Source organism: Puma concolor, chromosome E1 (genome assembly GCF_028749965.1).
Source record: "Puma concolor isolate L17-30 chromosome E1, mPumCon1.1.hap2, whole genome shotgun sequence".
Classification (NCBI taxonomy): domain Eukaryota; kingdom Metazoa; phylum Chordata; class Mammalia; order Carnivora; family Felidae; genus Puma; species Puma concolor.
The window spans coordinates 40,628,581-40,642,281 of NC_141680.1; the positions used below are offsets into that span (position 1 = coordinate 40,628,581).

The 13,701-nt window shown below is 45.2% G+C and overlaps 1 protein-coding gene and 1 pseudogene across 2 annotated transcripts; both read left to right on the plus strand.

Moving 5' to 3' along the window:
- Positions 1-234: 234 nt before the first annotated feature.
- MSL1 (MSL complex subunit 1) lies at positions 235-12,634 on the plus strand. Of its 2 annotated transcripts, XM_025917531.2 has the most exons (9): positions 235-1,359; positions 3,855-4,078; positions 5,372-5,754; positions 7,659-7,706; positions 8,167-8,231; positions 8,865-8,932; positions 9,368-9,492; positions 9,661-9,733; positions 10,096-12,634. In XM_025917531.2, exons 1-9 carry the CDS (start codon positions 592-594, stop codon positions 10,184-10,186), a joined length of 1,845 nt encoding a protein of 614 aa, XP_025773316.1. In that variant the 5' UTR covers positions 235-591; the 3' UTR covers positions 10,187-12,634. The 2 variants fall into 2 exon arrangements, with proteins under 2 accessions (XP_025773316.1, XP_086543358.1); XM_086687232.1 differs by lacking the exon at positions 7,659-7,706.
- A 112-nt stretch (positions 12,635-12,746) lies between these two features.
- Positions 12,747-12,900, plus strand: LOC112854220 (U2 spliceosomal RNA; annotated as a pseudogene).
- The last annotated feature ends 801 nt before the right edge of the window (positions 12,901-13,701 follow it).

The following is a 13,701-nucleotide window of genomic DNA, read 5'->3' on the forward strand; positions in this document are numbered from 1 at the left end:
GTTTTTTTAAAGGGAAACGCTGAGGCGCCGGGGGTGACTGTGGGGGAGGGGGACCCCGAGCCGCGGAGACCCCCGGGGGAGGCGACAGACCCCCCTCCCGCAGTAGGAGGGCTTTGGGCGGACCCATCCCTCCCACCCCCTCCTGAGGAGGAGCGGGGGGAAAATGGAGGCTCGGGGCGGCTGAGGCGAGCTCCGGGGCGGGGGGCCGGGGCGGGGAAGGGGGGGTGTGGGGTGGGGAGACGAGGCGGGCCCGGCCGGGCCAGGGGGGGCCGAAGCGAGCTCCGGGGATGAGCTCGGGGGCGGCTGGGTGCGAGCTCCTGCCTCTGAGGCGAAGGCGGCGGCGGCGGCAGCAGAGGCGGCGGCGAGGCCCCCATGGGCCGGCGGCGGGCCTCAGCCGCGGCCTCCACTTCTCCACACGCCGGCGGGATGGCGCCCGGGCCCCGGAGGAGCCGCGCTAGCCGAGGCCTGCTGCCGCGCTGCTGAGGCGAGCCCGCCAAACTCCCCTCCCCCTCCTCCGTCCTCGACCCCCCACACCTCGCCCCTTCCCCACCCCCTCCTCCGTCTCGGTCCCCGACGCTGCTCCGGACCACTATGACCATGAGATCCGCAGTGTTCAAGGCGGCCGCGGCCCCTGCCGGCGGCAACCCTGAGCAGCGACTGGACTACGAGCGGGCTGCGGCGCTGGGCGGGCCCGAGGACGAGCCCGGGGCGGCCGAAGCCCACTTCCTCCCCCGGCACCGTAAGCTCAAGGAGCCGGGGCCCCCGCTGGCCTCCTCCCAGGGCGGGAGCCCCGCGCCCTCCCCGGCCGGCTGCGGCGGCAAGGGCCGGGGCTTGTTACTCCCGGCCGGGGCGGCCCCTGGGCAGCAGGAAGAGAGCTGGGGCGGCTCGGTGCCCTTGCCCTGTCCGCCCCCGGCCACCAAACAAGCCGGCATTGGGGGGGAGCCAGCGGCCGCGGGAGCCGGCTGCAGCCCCCGACCCAAGTATCAGGCGGTGCTGCCCATTCAGACGGGCTCTCTCGTGGCGGCGGCCAAAGAGCCTACGCCCTGGGCTGGGGACAAGGGTGGGGCGGCTCCCCCAGCTGCCACCGCCTCGGACCCGGCGGGACCCCCACCACTACCTCTGCCGGGGCCGCCACCCCTCGCGCCCACCGCCACCGCCGGGACCCTGGCGGCTAGCGAGGGCAGATGGAAGAGTATGAGGAAGAGCCCTCTCGGGGGTGGCGGCGGCTCGGGAGCCTCCAGTCAGGCCGCCTGCCTCAAACAGATCCTTCTGCTGCAATTGGACCTCATCGAACAGCAGCAGCAGCAGCTGCAGGCCAAGGAAAAGGAGATCGAGGAGCTGAAGTCAGAGAGAGACACGGTACGGGAGGGGTTAATCGGCGTTCAGGATGAAGAGCGAGTTGTGCGCATGCTCGGGGGAAGGGGGCTGTAGGAGGTTAAGGTATCCCTTGGTTAGGGGTAAGGAGGCTGGCCACCAGCAAAGGAGTAGCTTAAGTGTCGAGTCCCTGGGAGCCAAGCTCACAGACACGTTGGGTCGGAGGGAAGGGTTAAAGGGCAACCTCCCAGGGGGAGGGGGAGGGGAGGTTTCAGGTGCCAAAGGGTTAATTTAAAATGACAGCCCCAGACTTGTGGGAAAGACGTTTAGAGTGGGAAAAGATCTGATTTGTGAGGGGTTGAAAATGCAAAGGTGGGAATGCATATGTGGTGGCTTTATGGAAGGGGTTAATTGAAGGAGCTTTTGCTTTAGAGATGCATTTTGAGAGGAGAGGGACATAGCAGCTGTTGCACTGCTGGAGCATCTTCTGACAGGAGGGCAGTAGGCCTTTTCACTGGCAGACAGGCAGAGGTGATTTCACAGTGGAATCCTATTTTAGTTTTCTTCAATGATATGAAGAGACTGACCGCCTTTGATTTCAGACAGTTTTTAATGGGAATCTGAGTTATAAAACATGACCCACTGACTAGCTCCCTTGTATAAGCATTGTGTTTAGAGGCCGGTAGATTTTAAGGCATCAGCGGAAAGTAAGTTTATTAAATGTATAAAGTAGACCCCCTCTAAAAAAAAAATCCCTATTTTAGAATCTTAAGATAGTAGGGCAGTAATTTATTATTTCTTTGTACTTCTGAGGAGCACGACTATATAGGCTTGTTTTCACTGCAGCAGTAGTCAAGAGCTCCCTATGCATTAAAACAAATTCTTTCAGATATCAGGAAAACTGTGTGTGTGTGTGGGGGGGGTATTACTGTGCTAGCATACCTTACAGCTGCCTAAAAATAAACATGGTTTCTACAATTGTTGTGTTCAGGCTGCAGCAGTCTGTCTCTCTGTCTCTTTCTCTCCCTCTCTCTCTCTCTCTCTCTCTCTCTCTCTCTCTCTCTCTGGCGTTGTGTGCGCCAAGGGCTGAGCAAGGGAGCAGAGGGCTCTTCATTTTGTTTGCTTTACAAATGAATCGCATCAAGCAGGGGCTGTTTTATTGGAGAATGCATTCTGCAAGGTGGAATGGGAGCTGGGGCAGGTCTCATTAAAATATCTCATAGTGTCGATTTGTGGAAGTTACTCAACATGGAGGTGGCCCTGCTTAGCTACTGTACTGCAGTCTAGGGGTGCGATGGTACTGTAATTACAACACATCATATCCTTACATGGGGGGGGGTGAGTGGGGCGAAGAGAAGGACCAGTGAAGAAGAAGAAATCAAGGAAATGTCACCCACAAACCATGGTTGAGTAATGTTAAGGCCGGGAATCAGAACAGAAGGAGATGAAATGAGAGTATGGCTGACTGGGGCGGGGGGTGGGGGGGGAGCCCCCCTGCTGATTGTGGAGGTTTATGCTCAGTTCCTGAGGTAATGGCCCCTTTGCAGACTTTCCTAGGCAGTAAAAGTGGGGTGAGTTAAGGATAGAGTATCAGTCTGAACTTGGCATTCACTGTTTCTGTTGTGTATTGCAGTCTTAGCATTGCTTAAGCTTGTTTCTCTTATTCCAGTTGTTGTTTGGCCTCTACTAAAATCTCTGCAGCTAAGTAGATATAATGAAGATAACATTAATATCACTGTCTACCCAAATAAAATTCTTACTATAGTGTTTAAAGAGCATAGTTGGCACCTTTTCTCAGAACATTTAATATGAAGTTTCCAATGGTAATAGACTTCTATTTTCTGTTTGATTATGTAGTTCTCTCTTTAATTAGAGTTAAAAGACTTTGTTTTAGTTAATATTTAGATAAATAGGTAGATTTTTTTCTGGTATCTCAAATGTAAAGAAATAAGCATATTTCTGATTGATGGGATTATGGGCACTGGTTTCTATTATAATTCTTCCAAATTGAGTATTCATTGTTTAAATGCCCTGTACGCCACTTTCAAATCCCTCATGGCACTGGGACTGTGAGCTTTTAATTCCTTCTCAATATATTCTTTGGACTCTGCCCTTGTGTATAGCATTTTGGAGTGAAAGGAGAGAGGATAGGATTTGGAGAAACTTAGGGCCTCCTAAAAGAGCATAGGGTTAATTCTGGAAACTCCCAAACTGACTTGGAGCCACATGGTTAGCAGTAGCAGAGACCATGCCATGTTGTGGCCCCTCCCAGAAAAGAGGATCTTCTTTCAAAAGAATGAACTACAAATTCCCCCATGCCTCTCCTCAACTAGGTTAGCCCTAAAATTAAGCAGAGTACCTTTTCTTCTCTACTGTGTTTAAGGAAAACTTTTCCAGTTAATGTCTGCCTATTAAAAATAAGTTAAATTGCTATGGTCCATGGAAAAAGGCAGAAGATCATACTGATGCCTAAACGGTGCTAAGTACCTGGGTGTAATTTTTTGTGTGTTAAGTCTGCATTTTGGCACTCTCTCTTTTAGCTCCTTGCTCGGATTGAACGTATGGAAAGGCGGATGCAGCTGGTAAAGAAGGATAACGAGAAAGAAAGGCACAAGCTGTTTCAGGGCTATGAAACTGAAGAGAGAGAGGAAACGGAGCTATCCGAGAAAATTAAACTGGAGTGCCAGCCGGAGCTTTCCGAGACATCCCAGACTCTGCCTCCCAAGCCTTTCTCTTGTGGGCGGAGTGGAAAGGGACACAAAAGGTGTGCTGATAACTTTGTTACACTGTCTGGACATGATGAGGACACTTGTTTCCAGTGACTGAGAGTAGGGGATTGAGATTTAGGAATTAGTTTTAATGCAGCCATATCCTGAATTAAGAAGTCTTCCATGCTGAGAAACTATCTTGAAACATTCTTGTAGGCTATAAAAATCTTTTAGGAACATTGTGGTCACAGTAGTAATTACCGAATGCAGAGTATATCACAAAGAGAATGGGCAACAAATGTGGCAGCTGAGTTTCTTAAAGAAAACTATAGCAGTTGACATCAAGTTAGGAAGTGTTAAATCATTCCTTCATTGTGTTAGGTACACTGGTGGACAAAAAAGTAAGATCTAACTGTCCTTGGACCCAAAGAGATTAGTCAGTCTAGCTGTAAAGGTGGCATAAATTTGGCAAACTTGGAATTCAGCTGCAATAAAATGTGAAGGTAGACAACAGTGACACAAAGTAAGTTTTGTGAGATTCGGAGACATTAAAGATTATTCTAAGGTAAAATAGCAAAACTTTTAGGGCGAGATGGATCTTGAAAAAGAAGTATAGAATTTAGGTTGGTAAGCAGGAAATGAGACGGCATTCTAGGAATGGGGATTTGGGGGAGGAGATGGTGGGAGAAAGAAAGCTGGTAGATAGCAAGAAAAACGAAACAGATCGTAATTAACATGGTATAGAATTGATGGAAAAAATAAGAGACCGGTCTCTGGTTGACAGGAATTTTCTTTAAAAAAAAAAAATTTTTTTTTTAAATATTTTTATTTATTTTTGAAGGAGAGAGAGACAGAGCATGAGCGGGGGAGGAACAGAGAGAGAGGGAGACAGAATTTGAAGCAGGCTCCAGGCTCTAAGCTGTCAGCACAGAGCCCGATGCGGGGCTCAAAACCACAAACTGTGAGATCATGACCTGAGCCAAAGTCGGATGCTCAACTGACTGAGCCACCCAGGCGCCCCAACAGGAATTTTCGAAATAAGTCACAGAGTAGTGGCACCTGATGTTAGCGAAAGGGTCTTGAATAAAATAAGACTCTTTTTAAGTTTAGTAGGCAATAAGATACTATTAGAGGTTTATGGAAACTCAGTTGTTCAATAAAGACTTACGGAGGGCCTGTCATATATAGTGGTAAGCATGAGGCTGTTCCTGCTCATGGTTGCCAACTGAACCAGATGTTTAGATATTTAGATACCTGAACTAGTTTGTTCTCTTGCCCCAAAATGTAATCAATTCAGATTTTATTCAAGAATCAATACATTTTATAATGTTTTCTTCCCTATCTAATAGGAAATCCCCATTTGGAAGTACAGAAAGAAAGATTCCTGTTAAAAAGCTGGCTCCTGAATTTTCAAAAGTCAAAACAAAAACTCCTAAGCACTCTCCCATTAAAGAGGAACCCTGTGGTTCCTTATCTGAAACTGTTTGTAAACGTGAATTGAGGAGCCAAGAAACTCCAGAAAAGCCCCGGTCTTCAGTGGACACCCCGCCAAGACTCTCCACTCCCCAGAAGGGACCCAGCACCCATCCCAAGGAGAAAGCCTTCTCAAGTGAGATAGAAGATTTGCCGTACCTTTCCACCACAGAAATGTATTTGTGTCGTTGGCACCAGCCTCCCCCATCACCGTTACCATTACGGGAATCCTCTCCAAAGAAGGAGGAGACTGTAGCAAGTAAGGCATAGAGAACACTTGCTCTTATACCCTAGTGGTGGCGGTCAAGCTAACAAGTGTGAAAATGCCTTTGGCATTTTTAAAAAAGTGCAATCAATAAAGCAGAGTTCTGTCAAGAATGAGTAAGTTAACAGCCAGAGACAGACACTGTGCAGGCATTGCAAATAGATGGAATTACAGCAAAATGTGCTCAATGTATTTGCCTGCTTACAACACTGGGAGATGTGTTTGCCAGTAAGTTGCTCATCACAAGAGCACCAGACTTGGGGGTGTAATCTCCGGCAACTTGCATGCCCTCTGAAAGAAGGGTTTTCTGTGCTGTGAAATGCATAGAACTTATACTTTGCCATGCACGACTGTTCCTGCAATTGATATTGTGTGAAACCTGGGAGGGTGGTCTTTGGGTGTTCTCAGGGGCCAATGGTAATTTTTGGGTTGGGGAGCCAGCTTGGGGTGGGGAATTTCACCTGGGCCTCCGCTCTTTAACTATATAAACATTTATCTGTATCTCTATGTCCCGGTCTGGGGGGCAGGAGGAATCTGCCAAAGACCAACAGTCTTACTTTATCTTACTATACTTCACAAAGGTTCTAAATGTGAAGAGTTTACTTGGATTGCAGTAGCCCATTGGTTGTTCATATATTTAAATAAAATGGTCTACAAACTATTTTTCAAACAATAAGGACTATCTTGGGATATCTGAGCTGCTTGGGGAGGGTGTGGGGTGTGGGACCTTGGTCTTCATTCCCTTTTTTTCTTTATGGCTTCCACACAGAGATGCTCCCTTATATCCTACATCAACCAGTTAACTGCAATGTGCCTTCAATTGTGTAATGTTAGTCTGACAGTCACTATGGGTACTCCGGGGTGATGGTGGGGGAAGCCTTCTTGAATAGAGCCACAGCCCCAAGTTTCTACCACTGGGTCTTACCCTAGCAGGGATGGGGATGGGAATCCATTCCAATAAGACAAGAGCATTCTCCAGGCTTTGTTTGGCTGTTCTGGTGACAAAATTAAGTGGGGAAGATAGATTACTCTTCTTAATTATCTAAAATACATTAGGCCTCACACTTGAGTACATGAGATAGACCAGGATCCTGATCTAGGTTCAGGTTTTTTGTTGGTTCAGTCAGTTGAACAGGTTCATCCTTAATGGTTAACCTTGCTGCCATGGCAATGCTGTGTAACAACTTAAGAGAAACCGTGAAGCAACTTCCCATCCGGGATTGGGAAATGGCTTGGTCCAGAGCTGTTCTGTTTGACTGGCTGTTTTGAAAACCCTATCTGTCCTAGTACAGAAAATTCCAAACACCTCTGAGATTGTGGGCATAGCAGTACAGAAAGAGTCTGATTGGGGGGATCCCAGCCCTTTGAGGAGCCTGAGTTGTGAATAAACGTGTGAATCCTTATTCTTGATGCCCCTATCTCAAGAGGAAGCTCAATGGCTTGTTCTAAGGAAGCCAAAGTCTTTGTGCATGTTGTTCAGGCTGGACCAGCAAGGTAGTTTGTTTGGAGGGAGGAGGGAGCTGTTTCAGAAGACTACATATGTAAGTTTTGAGAACACTGATCTTTTATTTGAAAAATAGGGTCAACTTTTACTCACCTGCCATGTTCTGAGTTTAAGGTTTGATATCCTTGGCCATCAACTGTTGCAGGGAAACCACCCTAAATAATGAAGAAAAGAAGTCGTCTCAGTGTAAAAAAAAAAGTGGTGGGCTTATTTTCTTTTCTTTTGTCTGTTTTTCCCTCTTCCCCTCCCCCAGAGAGAAATTCTCAAAAGAACAACTCAAAAAAACCAAAATGGCTTCCTAGTGAGAACTTCAGTGATGATCCTTTCCTCCATTTTGGGTATGGGCTTTTTTTCTTTTTACACTGAGATGATTCTTCTTTCCTGCATTATTTAGGGTGTCTGATGCCATCAAGTGTTGCAGGAGAAACTTCAGTCTTGGCTGGTGAGTAGAATAGGAATTGTGCTGGCTGGGCCTGGGGTGGGGGTTGGGGGGATGGTGGATGGTGGGAGCTGCGTTCCCTGTCAGTTGGATGTGGGAGAGTGAGATTCCTTGGTGTGTGATTACACTATAGACTTCAAAATGACTACAAATTTCAGTTGTTTTTCAGGAACTGCAATAGCATCCATTATATGAATTGTCAGGTATTGGCTTAGGGTTTTTTGTGATCCTGTGTTTGGCAGACTGCTGCACTGGCATTTTAGGTTCTTTTTATACCATAGCAAGGACACTGAATATGGCTTCAAGCGAGGCCATAGAATGGATTCCTATCACTTGGTAACTTGGTCTTATCTGGGGAGAGACCTCTGGTCCTAGTGAATAGTAGGAGGGTTGTGTGACCTTGGATTTAAGGGTGGTTCCACCCCTCCTCCCTTTCTTTTTCTTTCTTTTTTTTTTTTTTCAGTTCCTTCTTGGAGGGACCACTCAGTAGAGCCTCTAAGGGACCCAAATCCTTCAGACCTTTTGGAGGTAGGTACCCAAGACCTGTCAGTGGAGGGGAGTGAGGGACAGAGTAGGAATGGAGCTTTAACTTGAATGTGTTATAGTAACTGGATGGATGGGTTAAATAACTCTAAAGCCAGAAGGGAACTTGAGTGATTATATCTAATCCAACTCTTTTGTTTATATAGAATAGAAAACTGAGTTTCAGAGTGGTAAAATGATTTATTCAAAAATAAGTAGCTAGGGAGTGCTCAAAACAAAATGAGATTTTACGTTAAGTAGAAAAATTAGCATGTACCACTCAGCAACAAAATCATATATTCCAAACTCATTTGACTCTTAAAACAGACTCTTGCAAAGTATGGAGGTAGGAAGGGTTTATGGCAGTCTCAAGGGTTGTTTCAGTTTGATGTGGTTTTCACCTTGGAAAGTTAAGAAAATAATTTTGAAATGTGGACAGTCTAAAAGGGTGGGTGTGGGGAGAAGCATATGTGTTTTGTTGATTCTGTTACCAGGAGGTTCCCATGACATCCATAGAACTCACAGACTCAGGTGGGACCTGCAGGGAAAAGATTTTACATTCCTGGAAGCTGGAGATGAGTGCTATACCCATGTGTCACGTGGTGATAAATACTTTATTAGCTGCTGTTCTTTACACAGAACCTGGATGACAGTGTGTTTTCGAAGCGGCATGCAAAACTGGAGCTGGATGAGAAGAGAAGGAAAAGGTGAGGCTAGAGGTACTCGTCCTGGAACACCTGAGCCCTAGGACCCTGACCTCTCTCATCCATGCTGTGAAAAGTCCTGGAGCCCTTAACACCCTTAAATTACTGGCATCCCAATTGGTTGAGTATCTTAGTTTGAAGTGGTAGTTGTCGTAAGTAAAGGTGTTTGGCTTCTTTTTCTTTGTGTACACCCTTCTTCAGTTCCACTCTCTGTGGAACACCAACACATGATTCGGACTGCTAGACCGACACAAGTCTTTCCTGAACCGGTAGACAGTTCACTTTACCACCCCCACCCTGCCCACCCCATTAAGAAGAGTCAGCACGGGTCTCACCGGTGTCTGGATTGTGTTAGTTGCTTTTATAGAGCAGGTTTTCAGTAATATTGGGTTTGTTTGTTTGTTTGTTTGTTTTGTTTGTCTGTTTTGTTTTTCCCAGATGGGATATTCAGAGGATCAGGGAACAAAGAATTTTACAACGACTGCAGCTCAGAATGTATAAAAAGAAAGGAATTCAGGAATCTGAGCCTGAGGTTACCTCATTTTTCCCTGAGCCAGATGACGGTAAGTTCTGTCTATGTAAGAGAATAGGGTTTTCAAAGAAGGAAAAGGGTGCAAGGCTCCAGGGTACAACTTGCTGTGAATGAGCGAACAGCATTTTGGAGCAGGTGTAGTTGCTAGACATTTCCCCTCTATGTCACTAACGAGGTCCCATTTGGCTTTCTTCCATAGTTGAAAGTTTGATGATTACCCCCTTCTTGCCTGTTGTAGCATTTGGACGACCATTACCCAAATTAACTCCGCAGTAAGTACAAAGGTTTTTTTTCCCCCCCCCCTCCCCTGTCAGGTAGCCTGCACTCCACCTCCTTTTTAGACCTCATGAAAGCCTAGATCTAAGGCAGAACAGGTGGCTTAGGGATAGCCATGGTTTTTTGGCAGTGGTAATTAGGAGGATTGCTTTTTGAGTTAGAAGTAGATTATTCAGTCATTTTAATAGCAAACTGTTTCTCTGGCTTTGAGGCAGGAAAGACCATCCAAACTTGGAACTTGGGAGTCAGAATTAGGAGTGGTAAGGGGCATATAACTCTTTTTTAGAGTTAATCTCATGTCCACACTGAATCCCTTCTAGTCTTGCAAGTTGATTTCCTTATCCTTTTTTTTTGCCAGGAATTTTGAGCTGCCCTGGTTGGATGAGCGTAGCCGATGCAGGTTGGAGATCCAGAAGAAGCAAACACCTCACCGGACGTGTAGGAAATAGCTGGGCTGGCAAGAACCTTCTGTCTTCAGATAGTTGTAGCATGCCATTCCCAGAGAATGGCAGAGACCTGTATATGTGACCTATGTCCTCATGTATGTTATCATTCGCTGATAATGCCCTTCCATAGTCCCTTGATCTTGGTTTTGTTTTCATCACTCTGATTTCACAAAAACTCTTCCATTGGGCTAATTGTGAATTATGGAGGATGATTGGGATTTCTTTTCCCTTTTTGGGAATATGAGCTCTCAAGCTAAATCTATAGGATGGCAGATTTAGAAGCCTCAGGGGTCTGCTTCTATACACTTGCCTATGTTAAAGGGGCAAAAGGGCTCTTTTCGTTCGACTTGTGGAAGATGAAGCAACCCCTGCCTTTAGAGCTGTGCCTGCATGGCACTCTTCACGCCCTGGTGTACCCTTCCTTATAGTTCTGAGTATAGTGATGTTTACCCGAAAACAAAACAAACAAACAACCAACCTCACCAGGAGCTTAAGGACCAGATGAGGAATAAAAAGTGAAGTGATGAAGCAAGTCATCTTCACAGGGTAGAAAAGAGATTCAAGAGTTGGCAGATACACGTCTGAAAAAACAGTTGTTCTCTTAAAACTATTCTGTGATACAGCCATGTGGGAAGGGATATTTGGCTATGATTATTTTGTAAGTTAATGGGTAACTGAATTTCTTCCCCCACCCCTCAAAAAAAATATTCAGAAAAAAGAATGGGGATGGTTAGTTTTGGTCAAGTTATGGCTCTAAACAAAAGCTATTGGCATCTGAGGATGGCATGCCAGAACCTGTACAGATGTCCTTGTGTCACATCACTTCTCAAGTATTCCTTAGTTGGGCTTTATTCTTTTAGCTGAGCTCTTGGTGGTGGGATAGAGATTTAGGGAGGGTGGGGGGGGTATGTGGAAATATGTGCTTCCTTTGGCTGGCAAATGTCTACATCTTGAAACAAACAGATGTACCTAATGAGCTTCTCCATTCACTTTGTAAAAATAGATTTGTATGTGTATCATCTTGGTCCCCCTTCCCCCCATTTTGTTAAAAAATTTCAGGACAGCACTCCAGGCCACTTTGGTCTCAGTGTAAGATCCCTGTAACTATCTGGAAGGAAAATAGAGCCAAGACCTCTGGTCTTAAATATATAGGAATTGCCTTTCTTTAGTCTTCATGACTATTGTGTGAAAACAAGTAGGGGTCTAATCTCCTAGAAGGTAGGGGCTTTTATCCTTGAAGAGAATATGTCCCCAGATTATTAGCACTTTTAGAGGAGAAGCCAAGGTATGTAGGGTGTGTGGCCGGCCCATCAGTGGAGCATGAGAGAATGGGGATACCATTGTGGGAAGAAAAGAAAAGTTCCTCAGGGGCCTCCCACTGCTAAAGATTTTTGTGAGATGTTGATCTGTGCTCCCTGAGTTTGACTTTTAAGGGAGTTATTCCGGCAGCACATGTAGTATTCTTGGATGATCTTGCTGCTTTTATTTCTCCTTCTGTGTGTGTGTGTGGCTATGGGCTTTCATTTGTAACTCCATCTGCTTAGGAGAGTGGGCTCTCCACAAGGGAACCTGCTGTGAACTTCATTGCAGCAAGAGTATAGAGAGAAATAGGACTTGTTCCACTAGGGGCTCTCATCTCACACCTTAAGGGGAGGAAGGAGATTTCTAGAAAAACTGGGCCAGATTTTCTTTGTTCTCCATCATTTTAATATGGCAAGCTGTTTGGCTTTCCTACTCTGATCTATGTTATGTTCCTTTATGATGTGCCCAAGAAGAAAAAAGACCAATCAGTGTCTCTTTACGTTGTTCCTTGATTCCTCTGTTTCTTCCTGATTTTCAGCATTTGTCGGATTCCTAATTTGGATATGGGTTAGCAAATTTAACCTTTTATGTTTGTGCCCTACCCAGGGAACTCCCAGGTTCTGAAATTGAGCTAGACTAAGAGGAATCCATGAGGTGCTATCTGGCCAGACTTAAGTGGATTCTATTTCCTTGGTTCTCCCTATACCTAGGACTGCTTATTTTATTGTCCCCTCTTCTAGATCAGTTCTCCTTTGATTTGGATGTGTTGAGGTTTGTTGAGGAGGTTGGAGAGTAGATTAGCAAAGTTCCAAGAGCGAAATTACAGTGTGTTAGAGTGTGGGGGGAAAATTAGTCTTATTTTTTCCCTACATGGGATACAACACTGTGAAATTCAATCTTCAACTACGGCCCTGCAATTCTCCTAAAACATAGTTCTTTGTTTCTTTCTTTAACAACGTTTAAGCTAGTGTTAATAAATTAAAAAGAGAAACTGCTTGTCTGTCCACTTCAGCTTTGTTTTATGCCCATTTCATATTGTTGTCTGTGTTGTAATTCATACTTTTGATACCATTTCTGATGTGTAAAATTGGTTGTCTTGTAAATATCTTATAAAGAGTTCAATTGTAAATAAACTATTGTGGCTGTTAATTTTTGAACTTCTGCTTCAATTTATTAGATTTATTGGGAAGCATTGAATAGTTCTGCTTGTAGATATTAAAAGATTAGAAAAAGAAAAGCATTTTCAAAAATGGAGAAACACATCGCTTCTCGGCCTTTTGGCTAAGATCAAGTGTAGTATCAAAAATGGAGAAACACACCATTTTCTCTTTTATTTGTGTATGAGCACAATGTATGTTTTTCATCCCTCTTTGTTCTGTGTTCTCTCTTCCACATGCGGTAAGTGGCAACTTTAAAAATGAGATTCTAGGGTAGGATACTTGGTGCCTGGTGTCTAAATGAATAAAACCTAGTTGAAAAGACCTTAGAGGTCATCTAGTCTGACCGCTAATACATGATTTCCCCTTGACAACATTCCAGACAAATGAAGTCCAGCTTCTGCCTCAACTTTTCATTTTTTCCCTAAATGTTAGAAAATCCTTCCTCAATGATAAAATCTAACTTTTTGTAACTCGAACCCATTGGTTCTTGGTTTGCCTTCCAGGGTGATGAAAAAAGATCAATTCTTCCTGTTCCTCATAGTCTCTTGAATAGTTAGATTGCTGTGGCTATCTCAAATCTTCTTCATGGTAAACATTCAGAGAGCTTACACTTGTTCCTCAAAAGCAAGGATTTTGAATTTTTCAGTTCCCTCTGAGTGAACAAGTTCATGTTCATTTAAAAATTGAACCCAGCCTTGGGACACCTGGGTGGCTCTTCAGCTCAGCTCAGGTCTTGATCTCACATGAGTTCAAGCCCCACGTTGGGCTCTGTGCAGGGTATGAAGCCTGCTTAGAAAAAAAAGAAAAATTGAACCCAGACCAAACAACTAAAAAGTAAAGTGGCAGGTTATCACTTTTCTTATTTACACACTAAACTTGGCAGCCTTATTTGCATCAATTTACCTTGTGATAGAAAAAGCCCTCCAAATCTTTTCCTCCTTTCCTTTTTCCTTTCCCTTTCCCCTTCTTTCCTCCATGCATACATCCTCCATTTTTGGACTCTGGAAGCTGGGTTTTGGAGCTGGATTTACAACATGTCACATTTGGCCACTTGTT

Coding starts and splice junctions, on each gene's coding strand:
- MSL1 (XM_025917531.2), top strand. CDS start 592: ATGACCATGAGATCCGCAGTGTTCAAGGCGGCCGCGGCCCCTGCCGGC. Junction 7,707..8,166: donor AGAAACTTCAGTCTTGGCTG/GTGAGTAGAATA, acceptor TTTTTTTTTCAG/TTCCTTCTTGGAGGGACCAC. Junction 9,734..10,095: donor TTACCCAAATTAACTCCGCA/GTAAGTACAAAG, acceptor TTTTTTTGCCAG/GAATTTTGAGCTGCCCTGGT.